Source organism: Simochromis diagramma, unplaced genomic scaffold, assembly GCF_900408965.1.
Source record: "Simochromis diagramma unplaced genomic scaffold, fSimDia1.1 OVJJ01000343.1, whole genome shotgun sequence".
Taxonomy (NCBI): domain Eukaryota; kingdom Metazoa; phylum Chordata; class Actinopteri; order Cichliformes; family Cichlidae; genus Simochromis; species Simochromis diagramma.
The window spans coordinates 6,985,931-7,009,997 of NW_024386831.1; the positions used below are offsets into that span (position 1 = coordinate 6,985,931).

A 24,067-nucleotide genomic window follows, 5' to 3' on the forward strand; every position below is an offset into this window, starting at 1 on the left:
ACCGCTGGAGCAAATATGCTCCTCACAGAAGTTGCTGGGGTTGAAATCTCCGAGTCGCCATGCTGCCGCTTACAGTCTGTAATTGCTAGGCTTCAGGTTTTACTGGAGTGATTTTTCCAGTCATCTATACTTCACCCAAGTGCTGAATATCACCCTCCATACAGCTGCACCACAGCGGGGCGTCTGGGTGCACCTTCGACAAGGCCACCCTCTGAGACTTCCTCACCTCTCTGCCTCTGTAACTCCACCTCAACCGAAAATGACTGCAATCAGTCTCTTAGTTTCCCGTTACATCTGCCATTTGAAATTGTGAGGCACCGTGCAATCATTCTAATCAAGCTGTTATTGGATGCCACACGGTGAGTCAAACATAAAGGAGCAAAGTGAAAAGTCCCAGTTTTCTTGATGTCAAAGCTGCTGTGTTAATCTTTTCTGCACCTTTGACACGGAGCAGAGCTTTAGCACACAAACCTTTGAGTGAATAGCTGCTGTATCTGGCTTTCACTTCAGTCGTGCTGCATATGCTTACTCACAGACTGCTCTTTACAGCACATCTTCCTCTTTTTTACATTTCAAATGCACGGTTTTCACTTGGAGCTTCTCTCTTACCCTCAATCCATTTAATAATGCGCGCACTTTAGCACAGCCTACTTCCATGTCCTTAAAATTGTACAAAACCAAGAAGGAGATCCTTTGAAATGCTACTGAAAGGAAGGCCAGCTTCATTGTAACAATCAGTGAGCGTACCATTGCACTTACTGATGAGGTTCTGCTCTTGAAAATGCAGCTCAAGTAAATCTAGCTGAAAAAAAGCTTGCAGAGGATGATGGGAGAGTGCAATTAAGCCAGCCGGCTGAGCAGGTGTCAGTGGGTTGTTTGTTACCAAACAAGCTGCTGTTGCTGACCATGTCCATCCCTTTATGGCCACAGTGCACCAATCATCTGATGGCTCATTCAGGATAACATGGCACCAAGCTCAAATCATCTTAGACTGGTTTCTTGAACAAGACAGCTGACTTGACTCAAACGGCCTTCAGTCAGCAGATCCCTGCAGAGGACCTTTGGGATGTGGTGGAACGGGAGATTCTCATCAGCTGGCAAATCTGCAGCAGCCGTGTGACGCAGTCACGTCAACGTGGAGCGAATATCTGAGGAATGTTTCCAGCAGCTTTTTGATTCTGAAGGCAAAACCCAGCATTCACAGGTTGTACCTAATAAAGTGTCTGGTGTGCATCTGAATGCACAGATTGCTCTAATGAAAAGTAGGACATGCTGTAAAGACCCCAGAGTCCCTGAACAGTGCTACGGCAACATGAGGCTCTGTTTGCTCCTGCCTCAAAAAAAAACATCACTCCTGGTTAATGTATTCAGGTCGCTGTGCCTCAATTTGGTATTTTTCTATTTCCATATAAATGACTTATTTGTGAATTTTCAAACTACTGGGAGAACTTGAGATTTTTGCTATTTTAATTCTGAATTTGTCCATTTTGGGGGGGGATGGGTCCTTGAAGCAGTCTGTGGGTTTGCTCACAATGCAAAGGTGTGCTTGGCAAAGCTTTTGGTACCACTGTAGCGACAGTGAAGTACTGACCCCCAGTGGTGAGCAGTGGTGATGCATTTTAAATCAAAGCAGAATGTGGTTCATTTTTCTCTCATTTATTCATGTAAGTGTGCAAAAAGTTTAGAGCGTCATTAAAGCAGAAACAATCTTCTAGTTACGGCAAAGACGACCTTTTCTGCTTCATGTTCAGATCATTAATGTTGGGGGCATGACTCACTGCTCGTCCACCTGGACTCACACTGAGCAGCCTCTTCCCAGTTCACCTGTGCAGGAACAGGACTATGAATGATTTACATGCAGGACTTCTTTGTGCCAACCTGGCCAAATCCCCCCCGAGGAATTTGGACAGGCTTTTTTTGGCAATGAGGCAAAAGTGAAGCTTTCAGCATTCTCACAGTTGAAGTCGATGGAGTGTGACGTCTCTGAAGATTAATGAGGGGAGCTTCTGCTGAGCGAGCAAGGCGACAGGAAACACGAGCAGCCGCTGAACGCCACTCTGATCACATGATCAGGAGAGTACCGCATATTCTACGGATCCACCCCACCCACCCAAAAAGTGTCTAAAAAGATAAATCACAGTCCTGTTATTTATTTTATTTTTTTTATTGAAATATAATCGACCCCTGAGGCTAGAGAAGAAGGCCACAGATCGTGCCTCGTCTAGCGCCTCAGTCTGACACAGCCAGTTAGAACACAACAGACCTGCCAAAAAACACGTTACACAACTTGTGAAAACTCCTTTTTTGCAAACCAAATGTAAAAGTTTCCACCTTCATTCACTTACAAAGTTTCGGGATGTATAAAACTGAAATCTGTTACATAATTTAAACAGAAGCTCTTCATTTACTCACAATCGCCCTTTCAGGATTCCTCAGGGATTTTGATCAACCCGAGAAAGGCAGCAATCAAATGTTTCTGGACAAAAAACAGATACCAGCAGGTAGTTCGCTTAGTTTAGCACGAGCCTCACCAGGAAATTTGAAAACTTCTTGGACCCAGTAAAGCAGAGCTCCTTATGCCTTTTCAGCTCAGGACCAAACAGGTTTTTCATCTTGGTCCAAAATATGAGACTCAAATGTGAAGAATCTCCAAGATAAAAAAAACAAACACACACAGTGGGGAGCTTCTTTTTTTTTTTTTGTCCAGGTCTGGGACACACTGAGGTAACAGACAGTAATAAATTATTTAATTCCTTATAAAACACACAAGATTCATATCAATAATACAAAATGGTATCAAACACACATGATGCAACATTTTCAACACATTCGGTTTTTCTTCTTTTTTCCTGGAGTCTGTTGCTTCTGTAATAGCTGGAGTCCTTTTCTGGAAACTCCTGATCAGTAAATGTCGATCAGTACTGTCAATGTTGTATTCCTCCTTTGGCAGAGGGCCATTCCCACTTCCACGCTCAGGTGAATTTGTCATTTAATAAATGATTTTTCACAGGCAGCCCTCTTAAATTCAAAACTGAATACCGCACAACGTTTTTTTAAATACCTTTTGAATATTTTTAGTCCCATCCTAGTTTTACTCTGTTACAATCACCACGGAGGCAACAGGCACACAGCGTTACGACACCTATCAGCTCGCTTCGTTTTCCCTATTTTTACATTCAGACGTTGTTACCGTGCTCCTCGCTTCTATTACTGATTCAGAAAGAAAACAACATGCCGATAGGAAAGTGAGAAATCGTATTAAAAGTGCAAAAAAAAAAAAAAGATGCACTCCTTCCTTCAAGAGTCCGTATTCATCCAGAGAGCAAAGTGTCAGCTGAAACTTTAGTGCGTTAACAGTACGAGCCATTTCGTATATTATTAAACTGTACATTCCTATCCACCGCACGACCACGAGCACCGAGTCACTGAGCGTGTTGTTGCTTCTAGTGTGCAGTTTGCCTACACCTAACCGTGGTCTGTGGCTAAGCTAACATGGCTTTCAGCCCTGGGAGCGCCGCGCCGCCGACACATTCCCAGGTTACCGTTTTTACCCCCCCCACACAGATTTATCTTATGACGTAGTCCTGAATTCAGTGGTGCAGTCTGAACAGCCTCGAGACTGAAATAAAGTGACATCACATGGTTTTGGTTAGTGGCCAGCGCAAATCACGAAGCTCTCGTTATCCCTTATTCTATTTCATTAAGACTTTCCTGGAGAGCTTCTGTAAAACAGCACTGAATCTGTTTACATTGCCACAGTTTGTGTTTTTAATATCAAATATAATCATATTTTTCTGTAATATTTCAGCTATAAAAACATGGGAGGAAAAGAAAAGTATCAGGACAGCTGATCGTACAGTACTTAACAGATTGCACTCGTTACCGACGACGACGACTGAAGAGGCAACCGAACCAACCGTCAAACACTTCGAGACAAAGTGGCTCCTGGTGCCGTCTGTTTGCACGTGAGAAACTAGTCCCGCGTAAGAGTGTAAACAAGGCCTTTAACAGATCGCCACGCCAACCGGTCTCAGTATTCTCTTTAACAATAATCAAACACTTGCTGATCTGCTCGTAGCATTCACTGACACATGTGACACGTTTCTTTCACTTGCCCTCTCGCCGCCCTCCAAACTGACATTTCCAAACCACATCACCACAATGTTCACGCTCACTATACTCACTGGGCTCACCGTCCACGTATCGACGACACTGCACAACATCTATTGTCGCCACTCTCGGCTTCGTCCGCTCTGCAGAAAGAGAACAGGGATCCAAAGCCGGCCTCGTCGGGCATCACGTCGGAGCTTTTCCCACCGGAATTGAAGGTGCGTGGGGACAGAGTCAAAACCACAAACACCGCTGCTTTTCCTTCCCTTGCTCAAGAGGACAAAAGGTTCCAAGTCCAAGGTGATTCTGACCTCTGTCTTTCCCGGACAGTTTGTCGTCTTGTGCCACGTTTCATAGTAAGTTCATAAATTAGATAACTATGTATTTCAGGGACGAGTACAGATGGGGAGAGGTTCTCAAAGAAAGAAGAAAAACCTTTGAAAAGGACCATATAGTGAGGGGGGCAGGCGTAGCGCTCAGTCCGAGGCATCGTGAGGGGCCGAGTCCAACATTTCAGATCAATTTCATCCTTCCTGGATCCATCGAGTCATTCCTCAACCAACCCCCAGTCCCTTTTGTGCTCCCGTAGTTTGACCACTGCTGGGGAGTTCCCTGACATCCAAAGGTTTGTTGGTGTGTGTGTGTGTGCGTGTGTGTGTGCGCGTGTGATAGATGATGGAGATGATGAGCTTGGTCACAATATGGCGCAGTGGAACCTGTGGGAGGCCGTGGAACGCTCCGCCCTCCACTTCATCTTCTTTTTCTTCTTCTGGTTTCTCTCTGGGACCTGTTGTCTGCAGGCAGCAAAAAAGAAGAAGAGAAGGCATAAACCTCTTTTTTAATCATTTGAAAGCAAAACTTTAACTTTGTACTTTATAATTATCTCATATAAATGATCATTTTTCTCCAGCTCAGGAAATCGTCATTTTAATCTCCAAATTTTACCCACAAGGTCAGTTTCCCAAGTTTTACTTTTGATTTCCATTTCTGACGCTGAGTAGTGGGAATCAAATTTAAAAACAGCAGATAATTGCAATGATCCCCCTGAACTAGTACATTACGCCCCTTTAATAAAACTCTTTTTATAACCTTTGCACTGTTTTTACTGAGCTCCAGGCTTGTGTGTCTAATGTTTTCCTGTTCTCATGTCTCCAGAAACGAGACAGAGCCGAGTCCACTGCTATAAAAGAACCCATAAATCCATAAATCAATGCGCTGGCTCTTGCTGATTAAGTTTAGCATTTCATGAGTGCTCAGGGCAGATCATTCAATATTCTGTGAACCTCCCTGGTGACTGGATGTCTAAAGTATGACCACAGGAGGGCAGTGTTGATTCATCGAGCTCCAAATGTGTTGCAAAGGAAGAGTTTTCTCATGAGTCAGCTACAAGCTGGCAAACGCACAATAAGAGCTTTCCACAAGTCTAATAATCGTCTTTTTTTAATAACGTGTGAGAGAACGCACTGATCTGCTGCTGTGTAACGAGCACGAAGCCCCGACACCACGAGAGGGATTACTTGTCGCTCTTCGGAGTGTTCGGCCAGACTTATAAACAGGATGTGACCACATACAAAACAAACCAAATTCTTCTGAAATTACACGGGTCAAGACAGGAAGTGGCTTTGGTCTTGTTTCCCTCCTTTTTTTTTTTTTTTTTCCATCCTTCCTAAAAACACTTTCACAGTCCAGCGTTGCGCTGCGTTGCATCACTTTAGCTTTATGGCCAGCTGATGCATTTTTACTGTTGCTTGATATGAGATTTCAGCTGCTCCAGAGTTTTGAGGTTTTCTTTGCCATGCTGTTTGTTATAGGTGACTGCAGATCAGACTCCTTTAATTAGAGCTGCATAGTCATGTTTTGTCTTTTGGTATCATCTATGCCTCTTTGATCCAAAACCCTTTTACCAAGTTTATAATTAACAGCACCGTCACAGATGTGCAGATTGGCCATGACATTCAAACTAATACCCCCTCCACACCATCTCACACGCCTTTAGGACAGAGCGCTGTTGTCGGGAGGATTTTGTAAAAGCATCCGAAATTCATGTCTTGTAAAACAAACCTCACTTCATCTTCAATGAGACGGGAACACGTCGGCGTTCCTTTGCAGGTTTAACCTGCACTCACAGTCGGTACCATGATTTTTGTTCCATCTGTTTTAATGAAGTGCTGCCTTTCACGCAGTGGTGACCCATCTTTACATAAAGTGCATCCCTATCCCAGCATATTTATTTCAAAGATCTGAAGGTCCTCAGGTTACCTTATAACACGAACCAGTTCATGAAAGGCTTTGTCCACGTTCATTGGGGGGTCCTTGGCACTGGTTTCAATATAAGTTATCTGAGGAAACAAATATGAAACATGAGCAGCTCAGTCAGGTGTTTAAGTTTACAGTAATGTGCAGTTCAAGTCTGTGATGGTTCTGAAAGACCAATAATGATTAAGTATTAATCGCATTCAGAACTGTTGCCCGTCTAAACAAGCTGAGAAGTAGCAGCTTGCAGGCCTAGAAATGCCATTTGCTCGTTTCCTTGAACGCTGGTCTTTTCTGCCCCCGTACACGACCTGTGTTTATTACAGACTAACATGAAAACACTGAAACTTAAAGCTTTGCATAATTCAAAAACCCTGATGCTGTTTGTAGGCGGTAATAAGTCATCAGGGACACGTGCTTAAGGAAAGACTACTTACATTATGCTTTGCAGCCATCTCCTGCCCCTGGTCAGTTGTGACTTTTCTTAGGTGGACCAAGTCCACTTTGTTTGCGACCAGCACCATGGGGAAGGCCTCCCTGAGACGATAAGGACACAGAGTAGAGATGCAATGCATCGCTGTATTACTGAATATTTTATCGATGCGTACAGATGTTTCAAACAGCCTTGAATGCTTAGTCATAGGAGGATATGACTAATTCTCGCTTGCATTTGAAACACTAACACACTAAAAAAAACAGACCATGTTTAATTTGGGATAGATCAGCTGCTGATGAGCGCAAATTTTGACAGACTCCAACTCATTCAGTTCCGTTTTTTTGTTTTTCCATTTCCTGCGTGTGACTCAGTTTTATTTGTCAGTCACGGTCGAGAACTGACGACGACAGATTTCAGCTTTGGAAATAACTGATGTTCCGTCGGTGTGAGCAAGAGCGAGGAAAGGAGGAGACCTTCATCTTCAACCGCCCTTAAATCACATGATAACCATACCCCTCAGCGCGGCCCGAGTCAGCGAGGGCAAAGTTTGGTCTTTAATGAATATGATGAACTACTTCCTCTTTTGCTATATTTAACAGAGTGGTTCACACAGACTTTCAGTTGAAATGTTGGTGCTTTCCGAGACTGCTCGTATAGCTTTTGCAAACAAACCTTTTGAACTGCGTACCCTTTGTGTTAATAAGGGCACACTAGGACAGAGACCAAGACTCTCTGTAAGATAACATGTGCCTTAAATGGAAAGGGGAACCTAATCGGATGCTATATATGACATCTAAGGCAAAATTTACTTCACAACATTTCAGTTCTTTGTCTCCCTTTGGACCAAACATGACACCGACAGCCCTGACTGCACATTTATGACACCGCCTGACACAGATCTGTCTGACGGTGTAATGAGACATTTATACTGAATGAGATTAACAGTATAAATAAAAGGTTCAATAAAATAAACTACATACAACTTGCCTCCAACTTTCACACAGTGCAATCAACGTTCGTGGCACCAGTGGTTTCAAGCGTTTCTCATGATTAAATACCTTCTCAGGTTGCTTGGCACCATGTTAGCAGTAACCATCCTCTGACTGAGGACTTCTGAAACCCCCCAGTCCAGCCAAAGCCAAGAAACAGGTTCAGTCACCAACACACTAAAAAGTGATTCTCTCCACCCAAAAAAATACTATCCTCTGTGCTTTCATGTAAGACACTGTAAAAAATGCCCACTTGGAAAAGTGTGGGAGTTTAAACTTGAAAAACTTTAAACTGCCTATATATGGATAAACAAATGCTTATAATGCACTGATACAGTAAGCGCACCATGCATTCATTTCTTTGTATAATCTTCAGCTGATAAGGCTCACTGTTATGACGTAGTCAGCTAGTTATTAAAGCCATGTTTTAATAACTAGCTGCAAAACTTGCTCCAAGAGAAACAAAGAAAAGAGGGGCTGCAAAAGACTTTGCAAGAATATTTAATTTTGTTGTCCAAGTGTTTATCTTTCTGCTCCTACCTGTCTTTGACCCGTAGTATGAGTTGATGGAATCGGTCAACGTGTTCAAAGCTGGCCTTGTCCGTCACCGAGAAGACGATCAGGAAGCCGTCTCCCGTCCTCATGTACTGCTCCCTCATTGCACTGAACTCCTCCTGACCGGCCGTGTCCAGTACTGTGTCCATGTCGGGACAAATGCATTAATACACTGAGAAGGGTCTCAGGGCTCTTCACTTAAATCACACAAGTACACGAAATACTCCCCGAGCATCATCTGATGCAAGGATCGCACTTTGAACATGCATACGTTCATTAAAAATACATCAGACTAAAACAAAACTGATCCACACACAAACATCAGTAGTATTTAAAATGTGATTTTTATCAGAGCCACTGTGGACGTCCTGTCACTACAACATGTGAGTTTTACTTTCATGCCCCCCCCACCAGCACAATCGCTGCACACTGGGAGAAAGACATTTGTCCATCTACGTGGGTCTGTGGGCCACTGTCCTTATCTTGAGTGCATTCATGGCTTAGCTACACGCTTGCGTAACAGTTGCATCACAAAGTGACATTTGCTCTTTGCAAAGGTCAGAAGTTCACTTATAAAAGACTGAACATATTCAATGATAGAAACATTTAGAAATGATCTGTTTTTCAGGTGTTTTTGCATCCTTTAAATATAAATTGAGTAATTATAAAGGGAGAGGATAAAATTATGGAATTGTACACAGTTTCTCTCACATGGAAAAACCACAGCTGATGTTTTATATAAAGCTCAGTGTAGACAGCTGCCGCAGGATTGTAATTACGGGCAAAAGAAGAACAATAACAAATGTTAACTTGTGGCACGATGATGGATGTGTTGTGCTGACTGAAACAAAAGGAGGGAAAAATAAGAAGCATAGAAGATTTACAAGCTGTGTGGTTCTTTGGAACTCACCGTCCAGTATGGCCCACTGTCCGTCTATTTCTGTGTGTTTAAGATACGAGTCCTCAATCGTGGGATCGTAGTCTGGCACGAAGATCTTCTGGAAAAACTGGATGGTGAGGGCACTCTTCCCGACACCCCCATCCCCCACCACCACCAGCTTGTACGTTGGCAGGTTGTCACTTGGCACGGCGCTGGTTGCCATGGCTACCCTCTACAGTGGCGGTAAAGGTGGGAAGTAGGTAGGATAGCAGGTGGCTGACGAGACGCACCTGGCTGGCTGAAATGCAGAACCAAGTGAGGGAGACGAGGGATTGACAACAAAGGGAGGGAGGGAGAGAACAAGCCAGAGATGTGTTAAGATTTTTATTTCCCCCCCCAGGCTGGTTTTACATCACCATGGAGACAGAGCACAGCCAGGAGATGTAGATCAAAGCAGAAAGAGGAAAAACAAAGATGGGAAAACTAGAGCAAGAGAGGCCAAAAGGCAGAGTTCAGCTCGGCTCACGCTGGATTATTTTCATAGCTGAGTAACAGTAAGGTCGTCCCAGAGCTGCACCCACCAGAGGAACAAGCTCAGCGGCATGTGCTCACGGGCTGAAAGCCCAAAGCAGCGACAACACAAGGTGGATTTACACATCGGTGGGTTACAGCTAGGGCTGGGTATCGTCGCCGATTTTTATAATTGATTCAATTTTGACTCAAATGATCAGAATTAGAATATTTCTGTCTCAGTACATGTCTAGATTTTTATATCCATGTATAGAAACAAAGCTGACACGTGTGAGCATCACAGCAGATGACTGTGTCAAAGTAACCAAAGATAAAAACATGAAGGCGATTTTCCTGGCCTGGCTTTTTATAGCAGATAACCCTGTTAAAATATTCTGCAGTAGTTAAGAAAACCATGAATCAATATACGAACACTGAGTCACTTAAGCAGCATCAGGTAGAGCTCTCTCTCTCTCGACACATACACACAATCATCACAACATAGGCGAGTGCTTCCTTTGCAAGCAGCTAAAACCACCACACAGGAAAATCCCTGCCAAGCAAAATACTTCGGTTTCAAATTAAGAGCTTTCCTCTAAAATACAAAAAAGAAAATGCTGTCATTCTGCTGCTGCGTGAAACAGACGACCATTAGAGCGTGCATATGGCATCTTTGTAAGCTGGCACATTTTAAATCTAAGCGTTCCTGCGTGTGCTTCACAAGTCAAAACTAAATGAATGACGACAACAAAGCCACAGAAATATGACGGCTCAAACACAGATGTACAGCTGGAGCTTCTAATTACTTTTTAAGAACAAAAATGAACTTCAACATTAAGGGGTTAAACTGAAGCTTTCTGTGGGAGAGGCGTCAGTGCTCAGTATATCAAATCATTCAGAGGCATTCTGCACTTAAACCACAGGAGAACAGCCTGTTTGCTACTCAGTCGTCGCCTTGTTGCTGGAGCTTTAATATCCACCGTGCTATCTCAGTCTGTCGTGGCAGAAAGTTCAGACCACAGCTGTCCTCGAAGCTCCCAAATCTACAAAGAATGAGTCACGAGAGGAGAGCGGGAAAGCGGGTGAGAGAAATCGGAAGCAGGAGTGAGGCGGAGGAAGTCGGGCCATACGAGGACAAAGTTGACAGAAATGTTGTAGCGTGGTGTTGAGTCGCTGCACAGAGAGCCGCTTTAGTTCGCTTCCTGTTTTTGATGCGTGACACTGACTGCTCTTAACTCCAGGCATACAATTAAAACAGTTTTTTAAAAATAATCTGAGCAGACAAATAATCGCACAACACTTCCTTCATGGAATTAGATCTGCACAGGTTGGAACCAACTTTTCCTCATCATTCACAACACCCAAATTACAGCCACAGTCAGCCCAGACGCTGCCGACCTTCAGTCCAACCCAGAGCCATCGGAAGCTTGGAGATGTGTGTGATAAATCTGGGGTGACCAGAAACAAGTCGATCAGAGGGACCGCTTGGCTCGAGCAGTTTGAGGACAAAGTTAGAGGTTAGAGGAGGAAAAGATGAAGAGCACCGAGAAGCTTCATGGATGTAATGAAGGAGGACATGCACAGGGTTGGTGTGACAGAGGCAGATGCTCAGGACGGGTGAGCTTTAATAAATTTGCATTTTCCTCTGCGTGCCCTTCCTAATGCAACCCTCCCATTTACCTGTGCTTGGAACCATTACTAGGAGTGACCAACACCCATGAGACCGGGTTTGTGCGTCATCCCCTCCCAAACCTAGAATCTTTCACATGTCAGACAAATAACCACCACACCATGGAGCCCCAGAATTTCATCACAGGCTCTACAGGTCGCTCTTCCAACTGCTGCTTATAAAGAAAAAGCATCTGCAATCTTTTAAGAGTGTGCATGAAGATAACCTGCCAAAGAGGCCTTTCTGTCCAGAAAGAGCGTTGGAGTAAATCTGCAGTTTGATCCTGAGGGTACAAAGAGCAGGCCTTTTGAAACAGAACAATCAGAGAGAGTCGTTTTACCAGTAACTGAAGCATGACGATAGGAAATCTTATTGTTCTGGATGGTTTTGCTGCCTCTGGACAGCTCTCTGTCATTGACTCAACTATTCATTTTTTTGTATCAGGAAGCATCTGAGGAGAATTTGAGGCCATGAGTATCAAAGCTGAAGTTGAACTCCAAGTAGACCTTGTAACAGGCTAATGATCCTAAGCACGCTGGCAAATCCACACTGGAATGGCTCAAAAGCAAAAAAAAAAAGACCCAGATATGAATCTCATTAGAATGTTGAAACATGAGGCACGTGCAGGAAAATCCCCACACAGCTCCAAACTTAAAGGATTTTTCCACAGAAAAAAAAAAAAAAAAAGTGTCTGCTGATGTTATAAAAGCTGATTTGATGATACCAGCACTGCTAATCTGTAGATACCAAATATTTTTAAAAATGAACAATTTTAAATAGGATGTACCCTTTTTAAAAACAAACAAAGAAAAAACAAACATTAGTTTGGGGAGCTTTCCTCAACATAAATAAAATAAATTATCCAAATGGTTCTTATTATTTTGATATCATTCCAGACTCTTTGGCTAGAAATGAAACACCTCCAATGTTCATAAAGAGAAATTTGCTCCAAGGTCATTTTATTGGTAACATTAAGTATATGACATTTTATTGCAAAGATATTAAAACATGCACCCAAAGCCATCCAAATACATATAACACATAAAATTAAAACCAGACTTTCACATTACAACGAAGCCTGCAGATTTACAGTTTTAATTAAACTGCAGCAAGAGATAAAAGCATAAAAAAAAGAGAAACATTCACCCACTAGCATCAACACTCCTACCACCCACACACCCATTCCTCCTCCATCGTGCAGGAAACAGCTGTCAGCTGGCTAAAGTCCATCCTTTCCTGCAGCACAATGGAGGGAAGGAAGATGTTTCCTTCCTTTGCAATGCCAAGCCAGGTTAAGCAAAAAGATTCTGAGTCAAATTCCTGATGTTAAAACAAAAAAATAAAAATAAACTCTTCAGTCGTTTAGATGTCTGGATGGCTGTCAAAGCCACAAAATAGGTGTCTATTCCACTTTAAAAGCCATCTATGACTGAAGAAAAACAAATAACCTCATGAAGCACTCTGAAACCACAGCACACATTACAGCTGTGGTTTTTACACCAGTCATACATTTGGTGTTCTCAATGAAACCAACTCACGTCTAAACCTTATCAGGTTCATCTTGATTTCACTCTTAGACTATTTGGTGGCATCTCCCTACAACTGCATCTGTGCCTTAGAAAAACAGAACGACAGGTGACATCAGAAACCACACAGAAGACTCTGTGGAGAATCTGTTTATTACAAACTAGCCAAACCACTTAACCCCAGCACAAAAGAGACAAATAACCCTTAACCTTCGCCTGACTTTTGGACAATAACATGCATCGAGAAAAAGAGAGCGATAACATGAGGACTAAAATGTTTGATGTGTTCAACAGAAGTGTGTTAAATTTGTAAAATAAGGACAACGTGTTACAAACCACCCAAAACAGTATCTGCTGACACTTCTGAGTTATCACTTCACTTTAAACAGACTGTACTTGTGTTTTACTCAAACCTAGCATCAGCTGCAGGACAGAGATGCTAACTAGCCAACTGTAGCAAAATATAATATAATATATGGCCGGGAAGCATTAGCATCAAAGGGTTTGTTTGTTTTTTAAATATAGATTTGTCTGTCTGTGAGAACGTCATCTTCGACTGCTAAGTTAAGTGTTGACGTGTTTTCCAATCAGCTGTGCGAGGCCCTTCTACTCTCCATTCTTGTGTATTTGTGAGCAGCTCGCTCACTGGTCAGGTTGTTGTTGCGACAGTCCTCCATCATCTACCCTCAAAACCAGTTTTGTCCTCAAAGCTGCAGAGCAGGAGTTCAGGATGAGAGACTGTCTCAGTAAGGCAGCTGGTTTACTGCCTACTCGTGTTAAGTGACAAAGAAGAAACATGAAAGTTGTGCTCAGATCACACATGCATTCCTCTGTGGAAAACCATCCCTGTTGTATTTATAACATTATGATTTTAGGGGAGGAATTATGCTAAGAAAGCAGTCACGGTTTATAATCCTAAAGAAATCCTAGAAGGCAGCGTTTAAGGTTTAACAATCCAACTCTAACCCAAACTCATGTCAGTTTCCCACTGGGCTACACGAGAAAGTCGTTCACTCCTTTAATAGATTCTTTCAAAATAAGACACACCTTTGATTTCTCACTTGTTCTAAAAGCATTTCCTCCCACATTCATTCCAAGTTGTTAAAAGTACACCAAACTGCACGTTACAACTACAGTTTTCTACAGTGTGTCCCATTACACGAGTCCAAAAACCACAAAATTAAATCACAACAACTATGATTTCAGTAAATACCCTGTGGGACACAAACAGGAGCACTCGCTCATGTCTTCACCGAACTCGGCAGCCCCAGCTGACCATAAAATGCCGTTTCCCCCCCCTCATCCCTCACACAGCCAGTAAATCTGCAGCACATCTGCTTACACTCTGCTGGTGTGTGCATTTACACAGAAAATGGATGAAGCTGGTGTGTTTTGAGCCTCATATTCTGCCCTCGCAGAAAGTCTCCCTGGGCTCGAGACGTGGCTAGTTGCTGTTGGGAAAGGATCAAGGGATTTCCCTCTTCACGTGGGAACAAAGCAGCTCCATAACTCACAGAAGGAACACAGCAGTGCACGCCCCGGTCTGCACTGTACTGCTGATATCAACGCTCATCAATCAGATGAAGTGTTAAACCATAATTCACCAAGTTAAACATGCGATAAAGTCCACACAGATTCCACTTTAACGTTTTAACTTATCCATTTCGAAAATTTACATTTTGCTGAAGTTGATCAAGAATAATAATCGTTTATGTTGAAACTAACTTTTTGTTGAGAAACAGGGTTCAAAAAGTAGGAAAAGCAGTAATTCACCATAGAACTGCCCGCCACTGAATCCATCCACAGATAACTCCCCAACGGGGTGAAATCAGTGCCCGACCCATATTAACCATGTAATGATCTAATCGCATCACAGTTTATAACAGCCAGTTATATAAAAACAAATAATTTATTTTTTTACTATAAGCTGGGAAAAACTTCCTTCAATCGTGCATGTTTGGAAAGCCATAAAGACGCCAACCAGCTGATCAGAGCACAGAGCAGCAGAGAATAAAGGAGTGCATAAATAACTGCGTTAAAGAAAGAAAACTGCTTATATATTTAAAAATATATTTTTTTTTAAACCCTTAAAACTAACAGCTAATAGCTGAGAATGCCACTACCTCTAATTAGAAATTACAGTCTATAATCAGTCAGCTTAAAATAACAGCAGTGTGGATCTCACCTGTTCAATCTGGGAGAGAAGGCACTGCACAGCTCCCACCATTTATAATGTGTGACAGTCCTGCCATCTAGCCAAAAATCTAAATACACAAACCTGCTCAGGGACAAAATAATAAACATCACGCTGCAAAAAAAACTAGTGCAAACAGCCTGTGAGTCTCATGTTAACAGTGTTAATCCTCAAACAGGAAACGCTAACATTATTAAGGTAACGCCACAGTCCAAGGACAAGCATCACACCGACTGGTTCAGGACACATCTGTGGCTCGAGCCTTTAATGGCGGAGCGAGCTGCTTGGTTGGTAAAATACACGGCGGTGTGTTACCTCACCACCGTGTATTTTACCAACCAAGCAGCTCGAAGCCAGAACGAACAGAGCAGAAATGAAGATGAGAGAAAAGTGAAGTTAAAGCCATGTTATAGCTGGAGGAGAACAGCGATCTGAGGTCAGCTCGCAGGTTACGTTCCCACCAGTGAACTGATCCCCCTGGGTGGGGGGCCAGGGGGAGGCGAGGAGCATTTAAGGGGGTGACTGTGGAATAATCACACAGCCAGTCATGTACACTGGGCACTTTAAAATGTTTGTGTGAGACAGACTGGGTGGGAGTAGTTGCAGTACAGGACTTTTCTGGAAAGGGTCGTGTAAGGGGTGTGGGGATGCTGGGAAGGATATGTAGTGACTGACACCATCCAGCCAGGAAGCACATGAGTAATGGTTTTCAAAAGACTGTCTCTGCCCATCAACACTAAAAACAAGCTCTGTTTTCAAGCTAGAACTGGCTCAGCACCATTTCCAGAACCTTTTCCAAAACGCTGGACTCGTGCAGACGCAGCAAAAGCTGCACAGAAACCGAACGTGCAGCCTCCGTGTGGAGTAAGATGCCATCCCCAAGCCAGCGTCTTATTGCACAGCTGAGACTGCTTCAAAGTAATGATTATTTAAGCAGCAGCAGGCTTTGATAATTACACTTCACAGTCAGATGCTTTAAACTCATTCTGGCAGTCGGTGTTTTACTGTACGACTGCCTCCAACAGGAACACATCAATCAAAGTCTCCCGCCTTCGACGCATTTCCTCCAGTAACACGTTTCACGCTCAGATCTCCAACACCCCACGGCTGAGAGGACAAAGTGCGAACAGCTCGCTAAATGACTAATCACATGATTGCAGGTCACAACCACTTAGCAGCCTCTGGTCTCAGAGCATTGTTGGTGACCCTATTTAAACATAAACTGCACAAACAGATGATGTGCAGCCTGAAAAAACAAAATAATCCATAAATTTTCAACAATGTGTGTCAGTTTGATCCAGAGTCACTCCCAGTACAGAGACACGCTCCTGTCATAAATCAAAGCAGCTCCGGGGCGCGGCGGCTTGGTGTTACCATAACAGAGCATGCAAACTGCTGTCAGGGAGCAGCTTTAAATGTGGATGTTTGCAGTGCGTCTTTGTACTAGAAGAAAGATGAAATGCTTTTAAAGTTTGTTTGGTTTTTTTAATATTTGATTACGCAACAGTTTTAGTGGTCACTACACTGCATACAGCTCATGAAATAGAAGGGCGATCTCAGAAACACAAATATAACGTTGTCTGTGCTTTGTGATGAAATTTGTCAATTTGCTTGCTAGTCAATATAAAATGAGAGTATCTGTGACTAATGTCACCGCCCATCAGTTAGGAAAGTCCTGTTGTGCAGCCTCACGAGTGTTTTCAACATCACCTTCTTGAGGTTTTGAAATCATATGACAGAGCAGGGAAGTGTTTCAAACCGGGCAACCGTGGCCAAGGAGGTTGGGAAGCGCATCTGTAACCGGAAGGTCGCCGGTTCGATCCCCGGGATCGCTCTCTGTCCTGGTCGTTGTGTTACCCTACCGCCTACTGGTGTTGGCCAGAGGGCTGCGATATGGCAGCCAGTCTGCCCCAGCTACATCTGTAGCTGCCTCCACCAGTGTGTGAATGTGAGAGTAAATGAATAGTGGCATTGTAAAGCGCTTTAGGTGCCTTGAAAAGCACTATATAAATCCAATCCATTATTAAATAAGACTGGGGAAGTGTGGCCCAGGTAGGAACTAAACTGGTTTGGGAAGAGTCATTACATCCCCCATTTACCAGTAATACCTTATTTAGTAAGGTAAATAAGTAAAAACATAGGAAAAATGATGGATAATCTGCAAATAATGCAGATTACAGCCTCAATAAAATAGTGATTTTTATTTTAATTGTGCAATTCAAATCATGAGCATAAAGAGAAACTCGGGCTTGTTTTTACACTCGTGTAGCTCCCGTTTCTTCTATCTCAATACGACTTAAAGTGTGTAGTTTATTGCTGGGCTTCAGTACAGTTGCATCCATAAATCAGCACATCTCCAGAGGCGTGCTTTTCCTGCAAGACTCGATATTGTGAAATAATAAAAACATCCACAAGCAAAAATACAGGCAAAACAAGTTACTTTCCAAAGGTTTTGTTCACTTCCAAGTACTTTTTCATTCTTTGTCGCTCAGTTTTATTAATTTTTTTTAAATCCACTGACACTGAGTGCCCACCAGTATTTGGACTTGTCTCACACTCTCTCACACTCTCACACACACACACACACACACACACACACACACACACACACACACACACACACACACAGGATTGTCTTTCATTTCAGGAATAAATCCTAGTTTGCTTTTTTTGTGGAAGCTACTGTTCTGCCTGTGATGGTGATACTGTACATGCACACCGCCTCCTCACTTTTACAGTCTCTCTCTCTGCTCTTTACAACTTGGTGGCCACACACAGAAAACAGCACTGTGTATTTTTATCCTTAGAGAAACTTTTAGCTTCTGTCTCAGATCTCCTTTAAACGGCTGCTTGGTTTGTGATAGATCAACGCATCCTAAACTTTGAATATGTTGCAGAAGCACCTGAACGCGCTTATTTCGAACACTGAATTTAAAGACAAAGGATCAGGCAGGAGGTGGCTGTTTGTCAGCTGATGTTATATTTATTGCATTTTCAGCATTTTCTTTTCATTTGAATTTAGTTAAAAGTAAATAAAATACAACCAACTGTTGAGCATAGTTCAACCTTTTGAATTCTGACCTAAGTGACTTTCAAACTTTATGCTGAAGAGACACCAAAAACAACTGCAACGACATCCAAGACAATTTCGTCTCGTCGGCCGAGGGCACTTTTGAGCGCACCGCCTACGATGACTTTGTCTTGCAGTAAGCTCCAGTAGCATATAACCTGCACTTCCATACAAACACTCTCTTACTTCCTGTGGTCCACATCTAATGTTGGGTCACAGGACACAAAGTTGCTCTCAGAGAGCTCTGACTCTTTAGCTTGCATCAGTTCACTCAGCCCAGTAAATGAAACCCTCAAGCAGAAGTCTGACCTGACAGTTGTGTGTGTGTGCGTGGGTGATTTTGGTCTGAGTTTTCTCTACGGAGTCAAGTGACCAGCTTCATCCTCATTATGGCCTTTCATGCACTTTTTGTGCAGTTGCAATCATTTGGGAATCACTGCTGGACCTCATCAAGCATGAAGGATACCATCTCAGTACATGACAGGGACAGAGGATACAGGCTGTGAAGTCCCACATAAAGCTGGACACCTGGTCAATCTAGTCTGCAGCCATCTGAATGTAATTTACCTGCATGAAACGTCACAAAACTGTTCAGAAAAAGTCAGAAAAGCATCCAGCACTGTGCCCACCATCATCATCCTCATGAGGAGCAGAGGGAGGTGGAGAAGGAGAGAGGAGAAGGGTTTGGCCTTTCTCTGAAGTTCTGATGAAAAGATAAAGAGGGATCTGTCTCCAGACAGCCTAATGAACTGATGATTTCACTTTGCTATTAATAGTGGTGTGTGTGTGTGTGTGTGTGTGTGTGTGTGTGTGTGTGTGTGTGTGTGTGTGTGTGTCTGTCTGCAGGCTGACTGGTGCTTCTGAATGATCTCATCCTATGATTTGATGTATGAAGAATCTCTCTGTTCTCTCTGTCCAGCGGTTAAATCTGCACACGATTTCTGCCTCACAGCCGGACACCACTGTGTGTGTGTGTGTGTGTGTGTGTGTGTGTGTGTGTGTGTGTACACAGCTGCTGGAAATAAAGAAATAGAGTAAGAGAAAAGGCAAACACTGTGTTTATGACTCTTCCCTGCTGGAAACGTCTGACACACGGAGCCAGGGCCTGCCTGAGTGTGAGGACGCCGACAGTAACCGCCCCTGAATAACGGATTTCGGCTGCTTCATCCTTTTCTTCAAGTTTGCACTGAAAAAGGAAATTCCGCAAATGTGATGCGGTAGGTCGTACGCTCATTTACAGCGAGCTAATCCCCGCCGACCGCCTGCCGTGCTGTCATTACTCGAAGTAATCCTGTGGCTGTTAGCTAGGCTACAGTAAGTTGTTGGCTTTCGCGTTAACGGCAGATTTCACCCGCGGGAACACCGACGCCCGCATTCACGACCTCTAGCGTCTCACACTCACCTACAACGAGCTTCCCTCTGGCGCAACGGCGACGTGTCCTCACACCGACATGTTTCTCCTCATCCTCCAGCTCGACTTCAAACCACCGCCGCCCTTTCGCCTCAGACGAGAGTGAACTGCCCACATCTACGAAACAATACGCCGAGTAGCTAATCTTTGTATTGCAACAGCTGATGCTAAAAATAGATGCGCCCCCGAAGGGGTGGACAATGGTTTTACTGTTGAGACGCGAAAGGACTACATGTTGTTTTTCAGTGTGATATTAAATGTGTGTTCATGATTATTACAAAAATATAAGCCCTCTGTCTTTTCCCAGGATGTGTTTCTGGTGTTAAAATGTATAAAAACCACGAGGCAGTGACGGAGTACCCCCTTTTTTTACTGAAATGGACTGTTCCCTTCTTCAGCGGAATCGTTTAAAGGGCTAGTCCTGTCAAACTGACCGTTCCTAATTTAGGGGAAGTCAAACGGATTAATTAGAGGACTGAGTGTTGATGTTGAAGCTTGTTCGGGATTGTTGGGGATCTAATTCGCTTATACGTCCACGTATGTGGGCCTATATAATATAGTTATATAGAGTATAATATAATTTCATGTATATATAAAGTATTAATAAGCATTAATCATGAAGCAAGGGTTTCAAATATAAGACCTGAGGGCCAGAATCGCACAATTCTTTGGACAATGTGAATCACGATATCATTTTTGGACATCTAATTGTATTTTCGTAAGGTTTGCAGCTTTTCCTACTCATGAAGACCTCCCCCGTTCCCATTCATACTACACTAAAATAGAAATACACGACCAATGAAATGACAGAAAGTTCCCGTTTGTCACTATCTGCTGTAGAAAATTCTGATTTTCACAGCAGATTCACAATAACACTAACAAGGTTTCTTTACATTTTACAATTTGCATTTATTTCTTACAATTTAAGCCTAAAGAGTCATCCTCACAGACTTCTTTTATTTACTACAGCAGTATTTCTCTATTAAGCAAAAAGAACTGAGATGCACTGTTGAAATTACACTTTTTTCTTATATTAAAATATGTCAGGGTTTAAATGTGAAATTAAACTTCTTTACACTGACAGAAAGCTGAGTTTTAATTAGTTAAACACCGTGTAAAATGAGTTTGTCATCCCTGCCATGTCGCTTTGAGCAAAGACACAACTCATCCCTTCTTGTTTACCCACTTTGTGTCGAAAATTATTTCATAATGTACAGAAAATATAACACACGATTATATTAAATACTTAAAAAACTTACAATATAATATAATATGAATACATATTATATGATGTCTTATACAATACTGAAGGTACTGTTCCATATGTGATACCATAGCAACGAGCCAAAACACCAAAACCCTAAAACTGAAGGTGTTACTGTTGCAGCGATGTGCAGGGCTTTGACTGCACACTTTTTTCTTTTAGTTTCCGTATCCATGCCCACATACAGCCTTTTCAGATGTTAGTAATTGGCAATTGCAGTATGTTGTTGTTTCATTATATAATTCTCTCACATGTGATAATCTCATAGATTAACTCCTTTATTTTTTTATTACCAAGTCTTAACCTCCAAACTAGGAGACAAACTGAAAACTGTGATAGAAAATATCAACATCGTCCCTTTTTTTCATTTATTTTTATTTTTGTATCTATTGATTCATTTACTGAATATTTACTTTGGTAATAATAATTATTATTTTAATAATGACTTGAGGTTAACCATGAATTTCACCTGTGTCATTTACGTGTATCTGTAACAGTGTATCTGTTAACAGTTTTGTGTAAACATGCCCATGCAGGAAAACAGTGCACTGTTAGCTCATTTTTGCAAGAGGTCAATAAAAGCAATCAAGAGAACGGGAGCAGGACTGTGCGTAAATGCAATGATAATGATTGAAGGTAAAGAATGTGTATCACTGAGAACAGATAACTGCACATGCTCTAAGGTTCATTTCTGGCACTTAGACGTAGTAACCACTGTTTGTTTTATAGATTTAAAAAAAATGACTAGAAGTTACATTTGAGCCATCAGGTTCATTCACAACACTTTGAAAAGACACAGCATGTCGTAATAAAGTGTAACTCTGAAAGGCAAGGTCTACAGGGTTGTCTAATTTAAACAGAGGCTTCTCATTAGTCGCACTAAGCAGTAGAGCTTAAAAGAGGAAACTTTATACCGTAAGCTTGTTTGGAGGAGGTGAGTGTATGCTCTCAATATCAACCTGGAGCCAACAAAGAGTAAACACTCAAAAAAGCTAGTACTGTATCTCATGAGAGAGATCGAGGCTAACATTGTTCATGAGTGGGCACATAGACTGCATATTCAAATACAAGTGTGATTACTGATGGGTCTATTTAGAATAAAGTAATAACTGACTTCCAGTAACCCTCAGAAATATGTGTGTGAGAGAGAGAGAAAGATGTAAATAATTCAATTGAAACGAGGAAGAAGGAGCCGATATGCATTTTACCTCTGAAAATAATCAGATGTTAGACATTTTACAACTCACATTACAGTGAGTAAGTGATGGGAAATGAAGTCGTCGCTCTCTGGCAGCATTTCCAGGAAAGCCCATTTTAAAAGCATGTACTCAGACACACACACACACACAGCCAACATGCACACACAGTCATTCTTTCCATATGATTGATGTGGTGGTAAATGTGATATTGAATCGTTGTTGGTCTTGATAATATCTCATCAACACTTGTGGAAGGAAGAAAGTGAGGAAATGAATTTAATCTCATGTTTTCCTTGTTTTGATAAATGGGCTGGTAGTTAGTAGTTACTCAAGGTACCTTTTTCTATACTTGTAAGCACTCTCTGTCACGGATGCATTAAAGTGTCACGAGCTAACAGAATGATCACCCAGGTGTGAAGCACTGTAAGAGTTCAACAGATTTATTGACAAGTTTTTTTTGCACAGTGAAAAGGTAGTAACAAAGCTGATGGTGGGGCATTTGAGTTCCAGCGGGGGCAGTCAGGCAACACAGGCTTCCCAGGGCGTGCGCACACACACAAAACAGGGCTCATGGGAGTGGGGCTTCATAGCAAGAAAGGTTACACAGAGAGGTTATCCAAGACATAAAACACACAAACCAAACAGAATCAAGGGCGTCTCTTGGCTGGTGCAACGCTGTGACAAGCTTGAAGTAGTTAGCCTAGTCATAGACGAGCAGAAAGTGAGTCAGTAGAGCTGATTGCAGGCAGGTGCGTGCCTGAAGGAAGGCGGAGAGGCAGGAGGAGCTGCACTGAGGCAAGGTGACCACAACACGCCAAAGAGAGAAAATAAGAGAGGCAGGCCAGCGCGAGAGACTCGAGGAAGTTGGCACAAAGTTCAGTATTGTACCCAAGGATGCTTCATCATGCAGGCTTCTTCTTCTGCCTGCTTCCTCTAGGGGTCACCACAGTGGATCATCTGCCTCCATCTCACCCTGTCCCTAGCTTCCTCTTCTGGCACACAAACCCTCTGAACATCCTCCATCCTGTTCCTTTGTATTTGGCCGACAGCAGCAGAGGCAGTCACTGTTAACCTGCATGGAAATCTCATCTTTTATATTCATATATGTTGCAGTTACAGACACTCATTTTAAACACGGTCTGTGTTTGAAAACACGAGATAACTGTATGTGCATTTTAGTCCTATAACCTGTGTGCGCACTGTTTTTTTGTTCTACTCCAGCCTTTATGATGTCAGGCTGAGTACATATCATTAAGAGCAATGTTAAAGCTGTTACACAAAAGCTCCACCAAAGCTTTTATCTGTAAGAGACACCCAGTTAGAACAAACTTGGCTTAAAAGGAGGATGGCCTTAAACAGACACCGTGTAAAACAGCTTGTTTCAGACACAGGATGAGTTGAGGAGCTGCATAAAGGCAGAGTAAAATTTAAATAAGGATTATTCTGAACTGTGAATCATGCAAAGCTACTCTGAAGCACAGGAATAAAATATCTGGAAATAAGCTTAACTTTAATTTAGCCTCTCAGATGCAAGGCTTACATATGTTTAGAAAACAATGGTTGCCCTGCTCATTCTCGATGTGAAATATCTGAGCTCTCCAAGTTTTCTGTGACATATCAGGCATCGATTTGACAGTTTCCATATATCCTCACATGTTCACAAAGGTAAACACGGTGCTGTTCAGATCTACACAAGAGCAAGATCTCCGCTTTGGTCTTACCAGTGTGTTTATGAAGATGTGAGAGTCATGCCCTGTTGAAACCTAAAGATTTATTGATTAAGGCTATAGTCGACTTGTAGGAAGCAATCAAGAGGTAGTAAATCGGTTGGCTGGAATACTGATTTAGTCATTAATTGAGAGGCCTCACTGCGAGCACAGGCAGCAGGCTGATGGGATGTTAATTTGATAAGCGATTGCTTTGCATCTACTAATTTGTCCTCAGATTCTGCAGGTTGAGCCTTTCTTGTGGCCACCCTACACCTCCAGTAACAGATTGCAC

General features: G+C 42.5%; 1 protein-coding gene across 1 annotated transcript; it reads right to left on the reverse strand.

Moving 5' to 3' along the window:
• Positions 1-2,148: 2,148 nt before the first annotated feature.
• mrasa (muscle RAS oncogene homolog a) lies at positions 2,149-19,771 on the reverse strand. The gene is made up of 6 exons (XM_040027741.1): positions 19,595-19,771; positions 9,254-9,521; positions 8,329-8,482; positions 6,801-6,900; positions 6,370-6,449; positions 2,149-4,904 (listed from the first exon to the last, which is right to left on the reverse strand). Exons 2-6 carry the CDS (start codon positions 9,444-9,446, stop codon positions 4,805-4,807), a joined length of 627 nt encoding a protein of 208 aa, XP_039883675.1. The 5' UTR covers positions 9,447-9,521; positions 19,595-19,771; the 3' UTR covers positions 2,149-4,804.
• Positions 19,772-24,067: the final 4,296 nt, after the last annotated feature.

Excerpts from the sequence above, each read along its gene's own strand:
- mrasa (XM_040027741.1), bottom strand. The coding sequence starts at position 9,446 with ATGGCAACCAGCGCCGTGCCAAGTGACAACCTGCCAACGTACAAGCTG. Across the intron at positions 8,483-9,253 it reads ACAGTGGGCCATACTGGACG|TACTGGACACGGCCGGTCAG; the intron begins GTGAGTTCCAAA and ends ACATGGACACAG. Across the intron at positions 6,901-8,328 it reads ATACTACGGGTCAAAGACAG|GGAGGCCTTCCCCATGGTGC; the intron begins GTAGGAGCAGAA and ends TTATCGTCTCAG.